Source organism: Xenopus laevis, chromosome 4S (assembly GCF_017654675.1).
Source record: "Xenopus laevis strain J_2021 chromosome 4S, Xenopus_laevis_v10.1, whole genome shotgun sequence".
Classification (NCBI taxonomy): Eukaryota; Metazoa; Chordata; class Amphibia; order Anura; family Pipidae; genus Xenopus; species Xenopus laevis.
The window spans coordinates 78,747,551-78,769,486 of record NC_054378.1 but is presented as its reverse complement, the minus strand read 5'-3'; the positions used below and the strand labels follow the sequence as shown (position 1 = coordinate 78,769,486).

Sequence of the window (21,936 nt, the reverse complement as noted above, 5' to 3'; positions counted from 1 at the left end):
TGATTCCAATAGCACCTCTACACCAACAACTAAAATAAAGCTCTCTTCTCCCAATATCATCCAGATTTCTTTTTAAGACAGTCATTTCTAATTGCATATCACAACATTATGTTAACCTTGTCTAAAACAGATTTGATTCACTTCCCCCATTCAACACACATAACAACCCAGAAATGTCTATTTCAGTTAACTACTCCATTATCACTACCTCTTGGGATTATGGTTCATTCGGCCCTAGCCTTCATTTCTCATATCGAGTTAATAACTAATTAAGGTCACTTACCTCTATAAAATATTTCTAAAATATGATTTTTTTATCACATGCCTGAAAATTCTAACTCACTCTGTCATTATGACATGTCATGTAAACTCCCTATTGGTTGATCTTCCTCTCATGAGACTATTCCTTCTCCAGTCTATATCAAATGCAGTTGTCAGGCCCATACACCTCTCCTACCACATTTTCACATACAGTGCGTTATTATAACAGATGTGTAAAATACACCAGGGCAAACATTGGTCTGAGGCAACACAGGATGTTCATCTTACAAACAGTATCGTTATTCTATGTTTAAACAAAAACTGAAAAAGATATTTAAAGAATAGTAACAAATACTTGATTGTATTACAGGCGTTGTTCACCTTCAAACACTTTTTCCAGTTCAGCTGTATTCAGCAGAAATAAAGATTTTAAAATTGGGGCAGATTTGAATTCGAGGGAATTTTCTAAGTAAAAAATTCGAAATTCAAAGTAATTTTTTGGATACTTCGACCATTGAAAAGGATACTACGACTTCGAATTTACTTCGACTTCAATTCAAAGTAAAAATTGTTCGAATATTCGACCATTTGATAATCAAAGTACTGTCTCTTTAAAGAAACTTCAACTTCAATACTTCGCCAAATTAAAACAGCCGAAGTGCTATGTTAGCCTATGGGGACCTTCTACAACATTTTTCTAAGTCTTTACACATCGAATAAAAATCCTTTGATCGATCGCTAAAATCATTCATATCATTCGATCCTAATGATTAAATCGTTCGATAGAACCATTTTTACGTTTTTCGTACTTCGAAATTCGACCCTTGATAAATCTGCCCCAAAGAGTCTGTACCTGGATTACTGAGTTGCCAGACTGAAACCAGAGACAGAAACATTAAACTTAAATTTTGGTAAAAACTGGCAAAAATAAAACATGGAAAGCAAGTGAAAAAGTCTGGTGAACAACTGAACTAAAAAATTTTGAAAGGTGCCTCTTCAGCTGGTAGAGTAAGATTATATCTACAGAGTGAATTGGCATTGGGGATGTTTATTTGAGTAAAAATATAAAAATATATTTCTGATTTATCATGATGTACTTTCATGCCATTTTTTAGGGGTGTAAAGTTGCAAGATACATTGCGACCAAAAGGTTATTTATGGCCCCATCCTGCTAAACAGCTCCATAAACATAAGACTTCGCCACTGTTCGAGTCAGACCTACCAATATGTGGGAATTAGATATAATCAGCCAACTGCAGGTTACCTGATACATCATTTTCATATGAAAAACTTTTGGAACCCATCTTAATTCTTTGGAGTTTTATTATTGGCAACTTCCTTTTAATATACAGGTATGGGAACTGTTATCCAGAATGCTCGGGACCTGGGGGTTTTCCGGATAACTGATCTTTCCGTAATTTGGGTCTTCATGCCTTAAGTCTACTAGAAATTTATGTAAACATTAAATAAACCCAATAGGCTGGTTTTGCTTCCAATAAGGATTAATTATATCTTAGTTGGGATCAAGTACAACCTACTGTTTTATTATTACAGAGAAAAAGGAAATCTTTTTTAAAAACTATTATTATAACATGCCTTATGGAAACGGTAGTATTTCAGCGGAACATAAAGTTTATAGGATTAAAGCAATATGCATCATAACAAAATTAGACAGGTGCATAAATTTGGGCACCGCAACAGAGATATTATATCAAAAATTAGATTATCCTCTTTTTGAAAATGTAACAGCCTCTAGATGCCTCCTATAGCCTTTGATGAGTGTCTGAATTCTGGATGGTGTTATTTTTGACCATTCAGCCATACAAAATCTCTCCAGTTCAGTTAAATATGATGGCTGCTGAGCATGGACAGCCTGCTTTAAATCATCCCTATAGATTTTCAATGATATTCAAATTGAGGGACTATGATGGTCATTCCAGAATATTGTACTTCTCACTCTGCATATATGACTTTGTAGATTTCAAAGTGTGTTTAGGGTCATTGTCTTGTTGGAATATCCAACCCCTGCGTAACTTCAACTTTGTTGATATTGGGTTGAATTCATCCAACCCTCAACTTTAACAAGGGCACCAGTCCCTGAACTAGTCACACAGCCCCACAGCATGATGGAACCTCCACCATATTTGACAGTAGGTAGCAGGTGTTTTTTTGGAATGCGGTGGTCTTCTTCCACCATGCAAAGTGCTTTTTGTTATGACCAAATAACTGTTATACATCAGTCCAAAGCATTTTGTTACAAAATGACTGTGGCTTGTCTAAATGAGCTTTTGCATACAACAAGCGACTGTTTGTGGCACGAGTGCAGAAAGGGATTCTTTCTCATCACCCTGCCATACAGATGTTCTCTGTGCAAATTGCGCTGAATTGTAGAACGATGTACAGTTACACCATCTGCAGCAAGATGTTTTTGCAGGTCTTTGTAGGTGATCTTTGGGTTGTCTGTAACCATACTCACAATCCTCTATATATGCTTCTCCTGTATTTTTCTTGGCCTGACACACCTTTGTTTTACATCAACTGTGCCTGTGGCCTTCCATTTCCTGATTACATTCCTTACAGTTGAAACTGACAGTTTAAACCTCTGAGAAAGCTTTTTGTAGCCTTCCCCTAAACCAGGGATCCCCAACCTTTTGAACCCGTGAGCAACATTCAGAAGTAAAAGGAGTTGGGGAGCAACACTAGCATGAAAAATGTTCTTGGGGTACCAAATAAGGGCTGTGATTGGCCATTTAGTAGCCCCTATGTGGATTGTCACCCTACATTGAGGTTCTGTTTGGCAGTACATCTGGTTTTTATACAACCAAAACTTGCCTCCAAGCTAGGAACTCAAAAATTAGTACCTGCTTTGAGGCCACTGGGAGCAACATCCAAGGGGCTGGAGAGCAACATGTTGCTCACGAGCTACTGGTTGGGGACCACTGCCCTAAACCATGATACTGAACAATCTTTGTTTTCAGATCTTTTGAGAGTTGCTTTGAGGATCCCATGCTGTCACTCTTCAGAGGAGAGTCAAACAGAAGAACAACTTGCAATTTGCCACCTTAAATACCTTTTCTCATTATTGGACACACCTGCCTATGAAGTTCAAGGCTTAACGCGCCTTGCATTCAAATAAGCAAAATTACAAGGGTACCCAAATTATTGCAAAGCCAGTTTTTCACATTTGATTTAATTTCATACAACTGAATACTGCTTCACTAAAAATATTTGTTCAGGAAACACCCCAGTACTCGGATGTTTTGATGGTTAAATGAAAGACATAACACTGTTATCTTTTCTGTTGAAAGTGGAGAAAATTATTATGCAGGCTGAGAGGGGTTCACAAACTTTTTCATATGACTGCATGTCCTGTGAGATGTTAGAGTTTGCTTGAATAAAATTAATCAGACAAAGTATAAAGAACTTTATGAAGCACACTGGTTTTCTTTTTCAAAAGCAGTGCTGCAACATTTTCATCAAACTGTTGCTATATTAACCCCTGGCCCATTTACCTTTATGGCGCCTGTGGTGATCTGAATGTGATGCAGCTGCCTCAGTGCACTCTCCCGGTCCATGAAATATGAAGACGCCAGTTGATGTAATGTATCTAGAGTAGGGGCAGATGTGTTCCCCCGTCCCACAGACTCACGTTTCAGCTTACCCTTATCAACAAACATGGTGAGTGACTCTTCCCCTGGAAGGGAAATATGAATATGTTATCAACAATCACCTTGACACTACAACAATCTTTAGAAAGAGTGAATCAATATATATTATATATACTGACAGAGCAACAATAGTCATCATATTTCATATAGTTGGGCATTTCTTGGATTCCTACATAGTTCTTTACAGCTATTTTGAGTTACAGATGTCTGCATGTAAAATTCAGAAATATAAAATTTAATATAAATTTGTAATTGGTGGTCACACAGACTGTTGTTAAACAGCCTTAACTTTGCAGTTTACATAAGCAATATTGTAACCGGAATATCGTGATATACTGTAAAGCTTATATGGTCTATTCAAGGCATATGTCAGAACACACAAGGTAAGATCAATGGGCAGGTTTTTGTAATGTAGTAGCAGGAGACTACTTGCAATTTAATAGGAAAATGTGGTACTACCGTATATATGTCTATAAGATTTGAGCAGTTGAGAGGGGTTTTACACTAACTGTTATAATGACAATGTTTACAACAACAAATGTATAATTTCTAAATAATGATTAGTTCAAATTACAAAAATGTTTCTAATAATAATAATAATAATAATAATAAAAGTCCCAGTTTGTTTGATTATGGTTCCCCCTTTATCCTCAACGTGACAATTTGTTAAGGATGCACCAAAGCCAGATTCGGTTCGGGTTTCGGCCAGGATTCGGCCTTTTTCAGCAGGATTCGGCCGAACCAAATTCAAATCCAAATTTGCATATGCAGGGAGGGGCGGGGAGGGAAATCGTGTGACTTTTGTCACAAAACAAGGAAGTAAACATTTTTTCACCTCCCCACCCCTAATTAGCATATGCAAATTAGGATTCAGATTCAGTTCGGTATTCGGCCGAATCTTTCGCAAAGAATTTGGGGGTTCGGCCTTATCCAAAATGTGGATTCGGTGCATCCTTACAATTTGTGAATGCAAATCTGCAGGTGAGGTTCGACATTTTCCCTATATGGCAGGATAACAGGCTACCAATATAAAGGTAGCATAATTTTGTGACACAGGTCAGAATTTAGCTCATAAAAGGGGCATCATCTACTAATGGGGCAAACTGCAAAAAAAGACACAAATTGACACAAATTTGTTGCCAACACTTGCAGTAAAATTTTGCACGTTTTGTTCTAGGTACAATTTTTGTCAGAGGATTTACACCCATTCGGAAATAGTCTACAGGTTTTATTTGTGGAATTACCAATGTTACACTTGTGGGGCATGAAGTATTATGAATTGCCCCTTGTTTGCCTATGGATCCCTGTACTTGTATATGGTCTATGACAGTGTCCCCATGTGCTTTTACTTGCTAGGCCAAGTTTCTCAGTAACATTAATAGACATCACAGTCTCACTGGTGCAAGAAATCATTGGTTCTAGTTATTCATGTATGGCATTTATTTGATGTCAACTTTTTTTTGTACATCTCACAGTTCCAGCTGTCAATAAATTAGGTCTTATATCTTTAAATTTGCAGTTTTAGACTGTTATTACCAGGTTGTTGACCCTAACTGATAATGTTCTGCCTACATAATCAATCCACCCTAGATTCGCTAACACCTTGACTCTGAAAGACATCTGCTGAAAGCCTGGTATTAGCAGTCTACAACTGCCAACTTCTCTGGAAAATGAATACAGATTGCAAAAGTGCTTAGAGAAGCATTCTGGGTACATACATTTCTTGACAAAGAAGCCTGTGCCCAACCTACATTCATAACAATGGTATCTATGACTGCAAGGTGAGCCATTAATACTTTGGTAAACATAAGGTTAGCAAAACAGCAAAGGAAATTTAAATTTAAATGTCATGACGGTAAACAGACCCTTTGAAATTACGAATAGTCAGAAAGTTAGGAGCGCAACAAAGTATTAGAAGCTATCAAAGGGAAGCAGAATATGTAAATGCCAAATTGACTACTTTTGGTGAGGATCTGTAGTAGCTGTTTATGTCTTAAAGGAGAAGGAAAGGTTAGAACTAAGTAAACCTTATCAGAAAGGTCCACCTAAATATACCAGTAAACCCTCAAAGTAGTGCTGCTCTGAGTCAAAAAATCTGAGCCCAGAGCTATAAGTGAGCAGGTTGAGACTCCGGCAGGAAGTGATGTCACACCAAGCTAATACTGTAGCTGCTATCCTAAACAAACAGAGAGCTTCTAGATATTTTTACTCACATATGGTAAAACATTCTACATAGTAAATATAGCATTCTAGCTTGCACTATTGCAGCTAATCTATTGGCAATAAAATCTCTCCGTAGCTTTCCTTCTCCTTTAAAGATTTGCTGCTTTCAGATACAAAAATCATAAAAAAGCAATTGTAATTAGTAATAAAGTAAATTGTATCTGAGTCTAGTGTTAGCAATAAAAAAAACAATAGCGTCTTAGCATGCAATAAGTCAAATATATGGGTTAATCTAAAAAAGAGCACTGAACACAGTAAGCATAGCTTTGCTTTTAAATAGGTACACACAGGGACTAGATCTTGATCAGGCTACAGAAGCAGATGGCCGTACAGCCCCATTAACTGCAAAAATGAGGCACACAGCACAGCTAATAAGGTAAAAGAAACTGGAAACTTTTAATGAATTTAGCATTGCAGTAAAGTTCTCAGCACTAAACTGTAGACACTAGCTAAGCTCAGTGTGATCCTTCACAGCTACTGTAGCTTTAATAAACATATGCTTTAATGTGTTTCTTCTCCAGGCATCTATTATGTCTGTATTTTATTTTGCTGTCTGCCACCTTACAGTTCCTGCTTATTATTGTAACATACACACATTTAGTTATGTGGCTCCCACTCAAAGGGAATTAACTGTTTGCTCTGCTCAAAATTTCTGTTTTAGGTTTACAAAGTCCATTATAAGGTACCATAACAAATGGTCCAATCAGTCCTTGTGTGGAAGCTTAATTCTCTAGGCACCACTTACACAAAAATGGGGTATGCAGTCCTCAGGGAAAGGCTTTTATTATATGGGAGACTTAAATGGTAATCGTTGTGACACTGGCAATTATTATTGAAACTGTAAAAAAGCTAAATAACTTAAAAACCTCAAATAAGAAAAATTAAAACCAATTGCAAATTGTCTCAGAATATCACTCTCTACATCATACTAAAAATATTTTAAGGTAAACAACCCCTTTAAAGGGGTAATCTTAGGTCTTATGCATTTCAGATGTCAAATACAATGTATTTTAACTGCTTTAATAGAAGTTTCTTTTATAGCAGTCAAAGCTTGATTCTATTACTCCATGATCATATTCCTTTTTATGGAGAATATTGAGATTATAGGCAGGATTCTACAAAAGACTCATCTTCCAAGACATTCAAATCTGATTCTACTGATCTCAGTTGCAACTGTCTAGGTCATTTCCTTGATCATGATTCTTCCTGCATCCTCTGAGACAGCACATGATTTATGAGTGCCACTAGCATATCTATTGATGGTACAGATGTTCTGGCTTCCCATGGTGACTCCTCTGCATTAGTTTCCTACTAGTCTGACAGTTGCATGTCAAGGAAAATACCTGTAGAACTAGCAACAAAATAAGAAAGCTTGAGAAGCATAACTCACTGCATAATGATAGCACCAGCTGACCAAAACCTATGCCAAAAGACAGGACAGATGAGGAAGGTTTCTTACATGCTAGACCTGGATAGTGGAACTATAGGGAGGAGCTATTTATCGTCTCCCACAAGTCTGAGGATAGCCACTGGGGAATTGCTGGAGTTTTTATTGAAACATTATTTATTTTGCATTTATTTCACTAGTCTCCATACCTCACCAAAACAAATCATGTTTGGCACCGATATTTTACAAATAAAGTAAACCAAACCAAATAAATGAAAGACTGCAGTCTGCAAAAAGTTCTTATGAAAAGTCTTCCAGGCTTTAGAAACATATATATGAATATATTTTAGTTTAACTATCATTGCATTGTAAAACTTTCATGGTTTCATGTTCTGCATGCACACAGCATGATTCACCCAACAGGCTTTTAATCTCCTAATGCTTGCACAGGAAAGTCATCTGATGAGTGAGAAGGACAATAAATTGTGTATTGTCTATGTTAAAATAGAACTAAACCGCCACACAGCCAAAAGTCCCCACTGCCCCTTCCCTGCACAGTGCTGCATCAGAATATATGTGACCTTTAGGAATACTTATCCGCACATGCAGAACAGCGCAGCGGAGCACAGGGGTGCCATGTGTTCCAGCCTCAGCATCTTCGTTAGGTGAGTGCTGACATGTCCATATATGATGCATGCGCAGTTGGAGCCAAAGAGCTCCGTAAATTACCAAAAGGAAAGAAGAGGATCCGGAAGATGCTGAGGCTGGCGAACATGGCCCCCCCTTTGTCAGTATTCCTAGAGGGGACACATATTTTGTGTAGCACTGTCCAGGTTGAAGGAGTGGAGAAGGGCCAGCGGAGAGGGGCAAGTGGGGACTTTTGGGTGTTGGGGGGAATTTAGTTCTCCTTTAACTCTTGCAAAATTTGCAACCCAAAATATGTTTGGCTGCCATTCTTTTTTCTGTCTTTTCAGCAGGTTAGTTTAATAGGGCCTACTGGCAGTTGACTAAGGGGCCAATTTATCAAACTTAAAGTTTGCATTTTCACAATTGCAGAAAAAAATTGTGTGAAAAAACACAAATGCAAATATACTCTAGGGAATATACTCTAGAATATTCTAGGGAAACTGGAATAGTTGGTATTTATAAAACAAAAAAACATGAAAAGTCCCCAGCATAAATCCCAGCAAGTAGAAGCAGATGAGGTTCAACAGAAGTCAGTTGGAATTGTCTTTAACAAATTTATTTTCCCAGTTCATACGAACTTCATGAACTTATATAAAAAATAATGATTCTCCCTGGTGTGCAACTTTATTAGTGCAAATAAAAACAAGGACACGGGAATATTCCGTTGGTTTTTTTTCTTAAGCTAGAGTTTGAGCAAAAAAAGTCACACCAATTGTCACTTTGTTTTGGCTGTGGGCAAATTTTTCGCAAATTTAACTAGATTCTAGCTATAGTGCATTTTTCCTAACAAAGCTGCCCATGTTAATGAGGCTTTATAATGTATTTTTTCCTGCCAGCTGCCAATCATGCTGCAAATTAGTACTTCAAACCAGTAAACACCACAAAGCAGGTAAGCAGCACTAAGAGTTCATGAGAATTATAGACAACATCAGCTATACTGTAACGTAATGTAATCTCAAGAAGCCTTCTTCAAGGCTGTAATTTACATGACATCTATGCCTTAATATACGTCTAATTTTAGCTTAAATTCTAAAAGCTAGAAAGCACAATCATGACAATTAAAGGGATATTGTCACTGTGATGAAAATAATCTCTCTGGTCATTTTCATAGTGATTCGGAACCAACAATTAGGAATAGGATACATTTTTATATTAGTTGCAACCTCCAGAATGATGGTATTAGGGTCAAAAAGTTACTCCAGCTGCAGTTTGAAAGCGCTGTAGTGAGAAACTCTTGATTAGCACAGCAGTCACTAACTCCTTAGGTCTGCTCTACACTTCACTGCATTCAATGAATAAAAGACTGATGTCCTAGCATCACTTACTGCTTCACGTTCCACAAATGGAGCTCCTTACAACTGGCCAATGGAGCAAATGTGTAACCATGGCTGCACCAATCTAAAGGACACAATGCAGCCTAGTTCTAATAATCAGCTCAGACGTGATAGAAAATAAAACCATCACAGCAGAAAGAAGACTGGCAGTCAATAAAAAATAAAAATGCCTGTTGTGCTGTGTGCCCTTGGCATAACAAAGCTGAAATCTAACAGCGAGCCCACCAAAGGCAACTATGGCATCATCTGTACTAGCCTGCAGTACTTCAGAAAAGGAAGATTAAAAAATGTAGCAGCATATAATATTACTGTAGTTCCTCCTTATCCAAATCTGCATGATGAATGTGCCCCTTTTACTTCTCATAAACAGCCCCTCTTTCAATAACAGAAAAGGGAAGCAGCAAAGCAGAAAGGCAATGGGAATATGCAGACTGGGGAAGAGAAAATAGTTATCCAGGCAGATGTAGTTTGGGTTTTAATCAATTTCAGTAGAAGCTGGCAAGCTGTGCAACTTCTTTCCAAAATAATTGATCTGCATCAATTCCATTTTCAGCCTTTGTAGTGACCTCAAGTTGCTGTAAAGCAGCTACATATTGAATGCAGTTGTAAGTCAAGGTTTTAGTAGTGCAAACGTGTTTTAATGAAAAAACATATTTGCTTCAGTTTAGTGTAGCCCTTTCGCAATATGTACACCTGGTGGTGTTTAGTCTGCACATACAAGAGCATAAACTAGGAATGTACATGAAATTTTCTTAGAGTAAATTTGGTTCAAGTTCCCTTAGCCCTTAACAGTATCACATATCATAAATCAATTTAAGATTGTTCATTTGAGATGCCAAAAATCTATATTCCTATAAACCTATTTTCCTACCATGGTTTGGTTGGAACGTTCACATTTGTGCTGGAAGTGGTTTTGGGGAAAAATAGTGGATAGACTAAAGTACCACTTGTTATTAGTAAAATAATAAAAAGAGGGGGTTAGATATTTGCAGCTTTCCACCTGCAGCTGAATTTAGCCTACATAGGGCCTTCTGTGGACAAACATCATAATAATTGCTGCCAAAGTAACAGTGCAACCATCAGTGATATCACCATGTATGAGTTGAATCAGCTACTGTCAGTGGAGTTACAAAACTGTACAATTTATGGCAGGAAGCTTTTCGTGGTCACCTGTTCAAAAGCAATCATCTTATTGGTTGATATTAGGTACTGCTCCTGGGCACATTTAGTGCCTTTTATTACATATGGGGGCATGACATTGATAGGACCCCATACCACAGTATAGCATAGCATATCTTCAACAAAATGCAGGGACTAAGAGAAAAATAAAAACAAAAAGCACAGAATGGCAATGACAATACAATCCACACAAAGAAAAAAAACGTGGAAAAAAAACGTTGCAGTCAATAGCAATACATGATTAAAGGGACAGCTGCCACTGACTGCAGCTTCGGGGCACAATAATTCTTGGAAAATGTAAGTTTTTTTTCCTCTAAAATTTTGAGTTTCTTCACTTAAAAAACTTGAGTAGAAGAAGTTTTAACAAATAACCCGCTTAATGTTTACATAATTTTTTTTATAGACTGAAGATCCAAATTACAGAAAGATCTGTTATCCTGAATTCCAGATTCTATAACTATAGTAAAACAGATATAATTTTCATAGCAAAAGCTGCAAAACACACAGCATTTAAATGCATGACACTGCATTGAATGATTGATAGTGGAAGAAGTGTATTTAAACCCCTAAGGGCAACTGTGATAAGTCTATGTATCCATCATGTTTCCAGTATTATTAGCTCAAAGCTTCTGTCTCCACCACTCCACCCTCTCATTGGGTCTACTGGACCTCTTTCTGATTTTGAGCATCTGGACACCCCTAAAAATGTGGGTGAAAAAAAAATGTTAATAAATAATGGCATTGGCACTTAAATAAAGTGCACAAAAAGCAAACACACAGGATTAGCAGGATTATATTTTTGTATCTATGATTTTGGCCTTACTCATAACCTAATGTTTTCAGATGAGTTTCAGCACAAATTAAAAGATTATTACAAAATCATTTTTTTTTTTTACAATTTAATCACAAAAGACACGGTTCTATGTACAATATACAGAGCTTTCCTTTCCTTAAAATTCAACTCATATGCCAGTAAGATATCTGTTTCACAAAGCTTTAACCCCTGCCAATATACTCTATAATCTTACAGTTTATCATATTGCCAAGAATCGGCCCAGTGAGATACGCCCCAAATTCCTCAGGTATGCCACTAATCTGAATTGAGTTACATTCTTGTTATGAACCACCATCTCTTTGAAGTTAATATCAAGATCTAAGATTGCGGTTCTGAACCATTGATTATTATAGGTAAACTTAATTTTCAGATAACTGATGTAGAAATATGTAATAAAAGTCACGGCTTTCTCGAGCTGCAAGTATATCTATATAGTAATGACTGCGTTCTTCACATTTATTACTGGATGCATATCCTCCTTGGGGTCACTAGCTTTCCAAGTTCAGGAAGACAAGACATGAGTATTAAAGACCATTATAATCCTGTGGGATTTGTGGTGAATAAAATGAATGTGTCATTGCTACATGTAAATTGCTAATCAGAACATGCCTGGGTTTTTTAAGCATTTCAAGTGAAGCTTTAGGCACTAATAGGCATCTGTTTCTCCCATTGCACTGGCATGACTGCCTGGATATCTGATAAAAGTGGTTTCCTCTTTTTTCTAGAGAAATACATTTCCCTTTCCTGGTGTAGATCCATAGATGCTATTTATGAAAATTCTAAATTGTACTGAAACTTTAATATTTTCAACATGAACTGTGGCAGCATGCTTTGAAAGACTTTGTTTTTTGCTTTTTATTTCATTTGAACTATTTCGCCTCACTTCTTCACTCTCTCTGATCAGCTTTGCCTACACTCTGATTTATATATTCATGACCATAAAGTGTCTTGGCCATCACCCGTTTCATCACCTCCTCCCTTTAATTTTAACTTGAAAACTTGACTGTTATTCTTCAAATTTCATGTCTATGGGAAGCAAGCAAAACTAATCAGTATTTTAAAACAGGATATAATCCCTTAAATTTGTGGGCAGTTCACTTTACCAGGTGTAGCAGAAAACCACCCTAATAACTTTAAGAACCTAATTTCATTAAAAAAAATAATTAAACCAAATTTAGCTTAGAGTGTGCAGTTTCACTCTCCACAAGAGATAATGACTCTCCATCATCCTGGATTGAGCATCAAGCTATGCAAACCAGCTGCAGCTTGTGGGTATTTTTGCAATTAAACGGATACATTTGTTTTTATACACTTGCAATCAACAACTTTATTTGGGATTGAGATTGTTTTGCTGTTAGTTTTCATAGCATTCTCCAATTAGTGGAAGAATGCATAATGTATTAATATAATAACTAATGCTCAAAATAATCAAACTTGAACTTATAAAGAATATGTGATCCAGATATGGGCAACTGTTAATCCACAAAATATAAGGGCTATCACCCAAAAAATGGTCTCCCATTCCTAAACAAATAAAAAAAGTCAGACAAAATAACACTGTAAATGTTGTTTATACTCACCTCCCAATACAGCTGAAAGCAGAAGATGTGTTCCATACTTTTTAATCAAGGTTTCTGTGATTTGAGACAGAGATGGCCTCCTTCCCAAAAGGCGGATGTTCCTGACAAACTCAGGAGAGAGTGTTAGGCTTGGGAATACTTTTTTTTCTAAGGCCATGTTCTTTACTTTCCAACGACCAAACTCCCTGCACATGAAACAAATCATAAGCATTGATATTAACACTAGAACATAAAATAGGTAATTATTTAAGTATTTTACTTTTAACTTTTAGTCTTGACTAAGCTTCTATTGTCTCAGGTTGGCTGGGGCCTGTCATCCTGTTTCATAGTTTTCTGCGATAATCTCTTTAATGCAATAGAGGTAAAAACAGTAAAAGGTAATCACTGATGACTTCCAATATGTACTTACCAGGATATATTAGAGTAATAGATCACCACAATAAAAATGTAGTAGAAGAGTCTTTTTTACACACAAAAACTATTAAAAGAGAACTAAAGCTTAACTAAAGAAGTAGGCTGGAAATGTTGTACATTATGTTTTGGGCTTCTGTACCAGACCATGGCAAACACTGCGCTTTTGCAGTAAAGATCTGTGCCTTCAAAGATGTCCCAGTAGTTCCCCATCTTCTTTTCTGCACATGCTCGGTGCTGCTGTCAGTTACTGAGCGTAGGGACCAACTCACAATATACAGTACACATAAAATATAAATGTCACAATATATGACAGATTAGTAATTAATAGAGATAATTATTACATGGTAGCTCATAAAAGAGTGCAGTTAGCATCAGAAATAGGATTATCTTATATTACAGACAAACGTCATTTCTGCTAGTAAATTTGCGACGACCGGTAAGCATAATCGATTTGTGAGTGCCACAGACACTTTCTAAGATGGTGACCCCCTGTGACAAATTTAAATTACTGCTGCTCCTAAGATGTTGAAACTTTAGGCTGGTACAATAAGTTCACTATATAAAATATGGCATATTTAACCATATTAATTTTTAAGGTTTGTTTTCCTTTAAGCATCACAACCCACACATGCCTTTAGCCTTTTAGTGTATTTGCATCCATATATTTATAGTTCTTTGAGGAAGTGCAAGAGAAAAAAAGTAACCTGAGGCCTTTTTTTGAAATACGACATGTTAAAAGATGAATAAGCCTAGCAATCCACCGTGCCAGTTCTTTACTATACTTTGTTCAGTGTTATCTCCCCAGCTATTCTTCTGGGGTTTTGCAGCTACGCTATAAAAATTGCTGGTGGTTCAGATATTTGTGTGTTAGAATTCTCCTGTTCCAATTACAGTTCCATAGGAATATTGCAGTTTAACCACAGATGTGGGAGGTAAGTGATAAAGTAAAAAAAAAAAAATCCAAGCTAAATTCTGGTACGCATGGTTCCATAATATTTTTAAGCCATAGACCCCCCCCCCCTTCTATGAGTTTGAGCAAACAACCTATTCAATCTTCTTAATTCCGCATTATCACAGACTGAATTTGATATTGGCTAATCAGTGATATGCTCCCTGGAGCAGCCTAGCTAGCTAGCTTTGCATTGGCTAAAAAACAACCTATATCTGAAGCTAGAGGTCAGTTTAGCACCTTATTTTAAAGGGATACTGTCATAGAAAAACATGTTTTTTTCAAAATGCATCAGTTAATAGTGCTGCTCCAGCAAGATTCTGCACTGAAATCCATTTCTCAAAAGTGCAAAAAGATTTTTTTATATTTAATTTCGAAATCTGACATGGGGCTAGACATATTGTCAGTTTCCCAGCTGCCCCAAGTCATGTGCTCTTTACTGCTGCACTGCAAGTTGGAGTGATATCACCCCCTCCCTTTCCCACCCAGCAGCCTATCAACAGAACAATGGGAAGATAACCAAATAACAGCTCCCTAAAACAAGATAACAGCTCCCTGGTAAATCTAAGAACAGCCCTCAATAGTAAAATTCATGTCCCACTGCAATACATTCCGTTACATTGAGTAGAAGAAACAACAGCCTGCCAGAAAGGAGTTCCATCCTAAAGTGCTGGCTCTTCCTGAAAGCACATGTCCAGGCAAAATGACCTGAGATGGCTGCCTACACACCAATATTACAAATTAAAAAAGAATACACTTGCTGGTTCAGGAACAAAATCTTATATTGTAGGGCGAATGATTTGCAGTGTAATTTAGAAATTAAAACTACATCCCTTTAAAGCACTTCTAAAACTAAATGATAGGGTGCCCCAGATCTGCCCATGAAATTCCTCTACTGGCCGAGCACTTAACTTCTAACTAGTATCCAGTAGCCTACTGAGTTGTGCACAATCAGACACAAAATAGTGCAAGAAACAAGTAAACATATTGAGTGCCGATTCTACAATAGCTATGTATTTTAGCTTGTGTGGTCTATGGTGAGGTTACAAAGTGTCCAATAATGTCAAAGAGGCTGGCACAATTTTTTAATTGTTAATACACCATTCTAGTTTAAACCAGAGAAACAGACTCTCCAGTACTTTGCAACACAGCAACTCTGAGTTAGCAGCTCTTCTGAACTCCATTCTATAGATGGCCATGTGTGATGCCCTGTTGGATTGCCACTGGCTTTGATAGCACATAGATGAAAAAGCATCAAATCTAATAGCTTCTGAAAAGAAACCACTGTATTAGTCTGTCTGAAAAGAAACTACACAAATCACTTGCCACGTGCCTGTTTGACATTTAAGCACAAAGCCTGTGTGAATGGTTGTACACAAGTTATTCTAAGCAACCTAATACAAAGGTCAAACCTTGACTAATGCAATGTGACCATTGTTTATAGAGACAAAGAACAGCTTGGCATCATCATGACACTGATTGCATATTAAAGGTTTCTAGCTGTGGAATGGGTTTGCATGCCTGATAAAACAGCAAGTGTTATATAAAACAGACCCTTCTAATCTACAGACCCTCCAGCTGTTACTGTACCAAAAGACAAAGACTAGGGTTATGCAGTTTGGTTGCAACCAAAGAACCCCAGGGTAAAAAAAATTAACTTAGGGAAAGTTGGCCTTCAAGTTAATATAAGGAGCCACATCCTGCCCTGATATATTACTTATTTAAGGAGACCACAAAAATAAAAAAGCAACAATAAAAGTCCAGCTGTTTTAAGCAATTCTGATAAAAGTTTAAAACCTAAAGGCATCAAATTGCTACAGTTAATGTCACCATGGAAACCTCTAATAGGATATGGAATAAAAGCAGCCAGAAAAAAAAAATCTAAATGTGTGGTCGTCTTGTAAAACTGTCAGTGTCCTGAGATGCAGAATGCAGAGTCCTGATGTGCAGGTGGCAGCCAGGAGCACAAAAAAAGATGGGCACTCTACCTTTCAGGAGATGAGTATTTTATAATCAGAAAGAACGACTTACATAGAACTGTAATTCTAGTTCAGGAATACATTGGTTACCCTTATTTTTGATTTCATATCCACTCAAAAACCTTTAATCCATGTTATACCGGCAGTTTTTGTTCAAGTGCAGTTCTCTAAATCACTTGCCTTTCAGGCAAATACAGAACTACAGGGGACCCTTAGGGGGTAATATATAAGAGATGCAAAATATGTGTTATATGGGAAGATATTGTAAAATATATACATGGAGTATTTCCAACATACAGCCCTACCTCTGCGATTGTACTGCAATTCCTTCCATCCCACATTGGACAAACCCCTCACCCAAATGCTGGTTGTACATCCCTGTTTTAACCACATCTCTCTTTGATTTTTGTTGCTCTCTCTCTCTCTCTCTCTCTCTCTCTCTCTCTCTCTCTCTCTCTCTCTCTCTCTCTCTCTCTCTGTGTGTTTTGACTATTAAGGCTGATGTATGTGTGGAAGTTGTTACCACAGGGGTAGTCCCTTCCTTTCACTCCTCCGTCATTCTACTCCCTTAGGATAGACACATAGGTTTCTCTGGCACAAAGGTGGAAAGATTATAACACAACCATCTCCGCCCTGCAGCTCTCCATGGCATTAGATGCTATGGCAACAGGTGTGGTAGAATTGATGCCGCCAGATGCTCAGATTGCTCACTGCTCATCTGTCACCATATTCGTTTTCCTGGATGCTTCAATAAAATGGTACCTGCCATAAAGCTTATAGAGCGGAAAAGCAGCACATTGTTGTCTGTTTATTGCAAGGATTATAATAGATCTCAGTTTCTTAGTCGGCAATGCTATTTGACTGCTAGTTCACTCTCTGCAAAATTGCTCCTAGTTCTGCATGTTTGACACTTGGCTGTCAAAAGCCTGTGCTCACTGTTCTGTGACTCTAGCTTCTCTGCTTAATATGAAATAACCTCTAGACTCATATATGCATGTGTTTTGATGTTTGCATTTTATATATTTGTGGTTTAAATGCTCTCTTGCTTACACAGTGCTAATTCCTATGTGCACCCATTGGGAACCCTCAGTTTTGGATGTGATGTGGCCTTGACCTACAGTTAATGGTGTGCACTGCAGCAAATCCCAGAGTGACATAGTTTCTGAGGCACTGCAAGTGAAGCAATTCCCATTGTGCAACAGGGCCGGTGTGACTATTCCTCCGGAATGCATCTGTTTGTGATTATGTAATCTGGATTGAGATTTGCTTTGTTCTCTGCAAGCACTGGTGTTAGTCTATCATAGACTGTTAGCTGTCTTTGTATTATTTACTTTGGTGCTTATACCAGAACAATATGTTCAAAATAACAAGGGCATGGTTTCCATAGTGATGCTGCCAAAATCTTTTGCTGCATAATTTTCATACATTATATAAAACTATACATACCAATACCTATACTAACTAACTATAGATCTCAGAATACTATAGCCTTGGAGATCATGCTTTTCTAAGAAGTCAACCAAGCCACTCATAGAATCATTGATATAATCTGCTGTTATCACTTTGCAGAATATTCCACAACCCAACCCAACAACTAGGGGTAGGCAGAAGAAGCCTATGATTAAGTGTCCCAGTGACACGAAACATGTCAGACGAGAGATGCCTATATTAATAAAGCTTTCATTTTTTATCTACTACATTTGGTCTGATCAATACGTGAGTTTACCAGTGTGCCCTGCACCAACATTTACGCTTTTTATACTGATTGTCCGCTCCCCTGAGCTGAGGGACTGGAGCACCTGGGCCATGTTCCTATTTTGGTGAGTGATTCCACAAGTTTATATTTGCTTTATGCTTAAAATGTTCTTGGTAGGCAGAAGGGGCACCCGTCTAGGGCACAATGATGGGGTGGGAAGCTGGGCATGTACCTCTTCTGCCAAGCCCTGCTCTCTTGCCACCACTTGTCACCCCCCACTTGCCACCACACTCCCCCCCTCCAAAGACCCATTTGCACATGGTAGGAAGCCAGCTTGTTTGCCTAAGGCACCTGGGTAGCTTACCTCACCATGAACAACTACCTATGCTGCTTCAAATGAAAGTTCAGCTCCTTAAGTCTAAAGGGAGGGCTCTCATTCTTTGATTTTTTCCCCACTAGCCCCCTTCCGCTGCCCCCTCCCTGCCTCCCCCTGCTAATTGTTACCTCAGAATTGTGTCCCCTGTAGGATTACTGAGCGCACATGCAGAGTGATCACAGCGGCGATTTGGTAATCCTCGTAAAGTGATCAGCACATACACAGTTGGAGCAATTTTCCAGTTCGTTACAACTGCGAATGCGCCGGAAGTGACGGAAATTGCCAAAGTGCCGGAAGACCCGAAGATTACCGAATCGCCAGAAGATGGCACCCGTGAGCTCCGCTGTGCTCAGTTTGCATTTGCAGTCAGTAATCCTACAGGGGGACACAATTCTGGGGTAACACTTAGCAGGTTAGAGGCAGGGAGGTGGCCAGTGTGGACTCATCACCGTGGGGGGTTTAGTTCTCATTTAAGGACTGGAGCCCAAAACTGCAATACATTTCGAAGGTTTCAAGGTTTACCACCTTTGTAAATGAGAATAACTACTCAATATAATACAGTACATGACAACAGTAACATCATTTACTCCTATACTCTAGAAAATGTAGTAATACTTAATCCTATGGTTACTGATGTATTTTGCTAGTTTTATGTGAACTGAGAAAGTTACAACCATTCAAAAGACTGTATTACTGCCCTAGACATAAAAAATAGCAGTGGTTTTTATATGTGCTGCTCCAGTTTTCTATTTTAAATATTTAAACCTGAACCACACTTTAATAAGAGGTGAGAATGTTCTAGCATAATACTAAAAAGTTAGAATCTGCAAAGTGCTGGCTTTGTTCATATGAGAAGGTACTTAGCACTGGCAGTGTAATGACAAATGAGAAGTCACTGAGCTGTGGCTATGTGTATGAAAAAATGTCCTTCTGTGCCCTGGTCTTGGAAAATGATTTCCCGTGGCCTGATCTATTTTTATTGGTCCCTTTGAGCATTCATGCAAAGACACCTAATGTAACAGTGTCAGGAACCCAATATTTTTCCCTGGGGTTTCCTTTTAACAACTGATCCTACAAAATGGCATTTGTCTCCCACTGATCTTGGACAGGTTGGTGTGTGCAATTACTTATAAGTCCCAGTATGACAACTTCCTCAGAGTACTGATATATTTGTTATTGTGTGAGTATTGTTTTCAGTGTGCACTGCTGTGTGCAAGTTATTCATCTCTACAAATATGTACAATGAAATGGGTTGGGTGGAACACCTGAATGTTGCTACTTGATGTAATGACACATTTGGGTGCATAGGGTTATAGAATGCATTGTGCAGTTGGACGGGTGTTCTTTTCACAACTAAAACAAGCTGAAATGTAAATTCTATTATGACAGAAATTAAAACTTTAGAGGTGTAATGGCTTCTAAATTTGGAATCCAAAATGTGTATATTCTACCCTATATGCAATTAGAGTGACCAAACTTAATTCAGCACACAGGCCACATGATTCAGCCTGGCTTGAGAGCCTGGCCTTTATCTCAAACATTTTAAAAGCTTTACCAGGTGATGCAATTTAAAATAAAAACTAGCTCCAAATATTAACTATGTTTTTTATACTGTGCACTATCAGTGTAATGAGTAGGGTATCATCACATTTATAGGGGATTTCGATTCTTGCAAGCACTCCTAGGAATTGATTTCATAAATATGACTTAATGGCAGCCTGGAGACTGGATTCTGAGCACCCACTTACTGTGCAATGGACATATCTGTTAGCACCCACTGTTATATAGCACTGAACAAATGAACAGGTCTTATGAATGGTAATCTGCATATACTCCAGTTTATGTGTACACAAAGTTCACTGTATGGGCTGATGTGTGTTGATCTATGTTATTGATTCATTGTGTGCACTGATCTGTAACTATCAGTATGCACTATATTCTGTGTGTGCGCGACAAGCAATCCTCTGTGTGCACTGATCCATGAACACTGGCTCCCTGTGTGCACTCATCTGTGACAATCAGCTCCTCCTGTGCACTGATCTCAAAAAATCTGTGTGCTCTGATCTGTGAAAATCAGCTTGTGTGCATTAACATTTTAACTCCAATCCTGTGAGCTCACTGAGCTCTTGGTCTGCTCTGCTAATCTCTCTAGCCACTCTTAGAAGTACCAGTCTCTAGCTCTAGTCTAATTTTGGTCTCTTCCCTGTGCCTTTCCTCTATATCTTTAGCGGCAAATCCCTGTGTTTGTTCTATTTCACTGCTCCCCAGCTCCAGCGAACAATACTGTATTTTCCCATATTCACAGACCAGGTGACTACTCAATTTCTGCATTACTTTCAGACATGTTGATCTCTAAGAGAAGTGCTTTTAGACTTTCCGCTCAGCTCACTGTGCCCCTTTGTGTATTGTTCAGTGATTCTCTATCCCCTGGGCATACTGCAGACTCTCCTCTATGTGAACTGCTTGCTGACTAAATGCTTTCTGGTCTCAGTACCTCTGATCTAAATGTCCTTCATACAGAAAAATGCCTTAGTGTGCCCTGCTGCCTAAATACGTTTTGTGCCCCTGTGACTACCTGCCTAAAGTAATCTGCTCTGTGTTTTTATTTCAAGTAAAGCAACATAATGTTATTTAGCAATATATAGTGAATAAAGTACCCCCTCTTGTAAAATATAAGGATATTATAAGTTACCGAGGAGTTTTATGACCATATATACTCTAATATCCTCATATTTTGCAACCGGGGGTACTTTATTTATTATAATACACAAATTTCAGAGAGTCATGTGACAGAAATGACATCAGAACTCACTGTTTATAACTGATGACATCAGAACTCACCGTATATAAGGATATAATTTACAAGATATTCGTAGCTTTTGTGTATTATAGATAATTATCTGCTTGCCTTCTTTTCACCACCTGGGTAGCCAAAATGGGATTGTCTGATCAATTGTTCACCTGTCCAAAAAGTGAATTAAAATAAGGGCCAATGCAGACCCTTATGGGGAGAATTTTAACAAATGCTTAATGCAGTTTTGGCTTGAAGCAATTTCCAGGCCTTTCCAACAGATACCTAGTCAGATATTAGTTGGGCAGGCTGACTTTTTAGGTCTTATATGCAGAACAATAAACTGTCAACTTAGTGGCCAACTCAACAGCTTATTTTGGTCTGTGTGTGGCCACCTGAACTTCTTGCTCTTTGAAGCTCTACTCCTAGATGGCATCTCACAAGGGCTGTTTTACAGACATATGTGCTTAAATTCTTGAGGGCAGTTCCTATCAGCAATCAATCAGCAAAGATGAGTTAGTGGAACTCTCGAGCAGTCCGGGAGCCATCAAAAATCTTTATTGGAGGCCCACATTTA

The 21,936-nt window shown here is 38.0% G+C and overlaps 1 protein-coding gene across 2 annotated transcripts in view; it reads right to left on the bottom strand.

Moving 5' to 3' along the window:
• The window catches only part of brinp2.S (BMP/retinoic acid inducible neural specific 2 S homeolog), a 109,899-nt gene that overhangs the window by 67,362 nt on the left and 20,601 nt on the right, over positions 1-21,936 (bottom strand). For both annotated transcript variants that reach the window (XM_018260949.2, XM_041561500.1), the window contains exons 3-4: positions 13,155-13,339; positions 3,774-3,955 (exon numbers count right to left, since the gene is read on the bottom strand). In XM_018260949.2, coding sequence (XP_018116438.1) covers positions 3,774-3,955; positions 13,155-13,339 — 367 coding nt within the window. The remainder of the gene's footprint in view (positions 1-3,773; positions 3,956-13,154; positions 13,340-21,936) is intronic.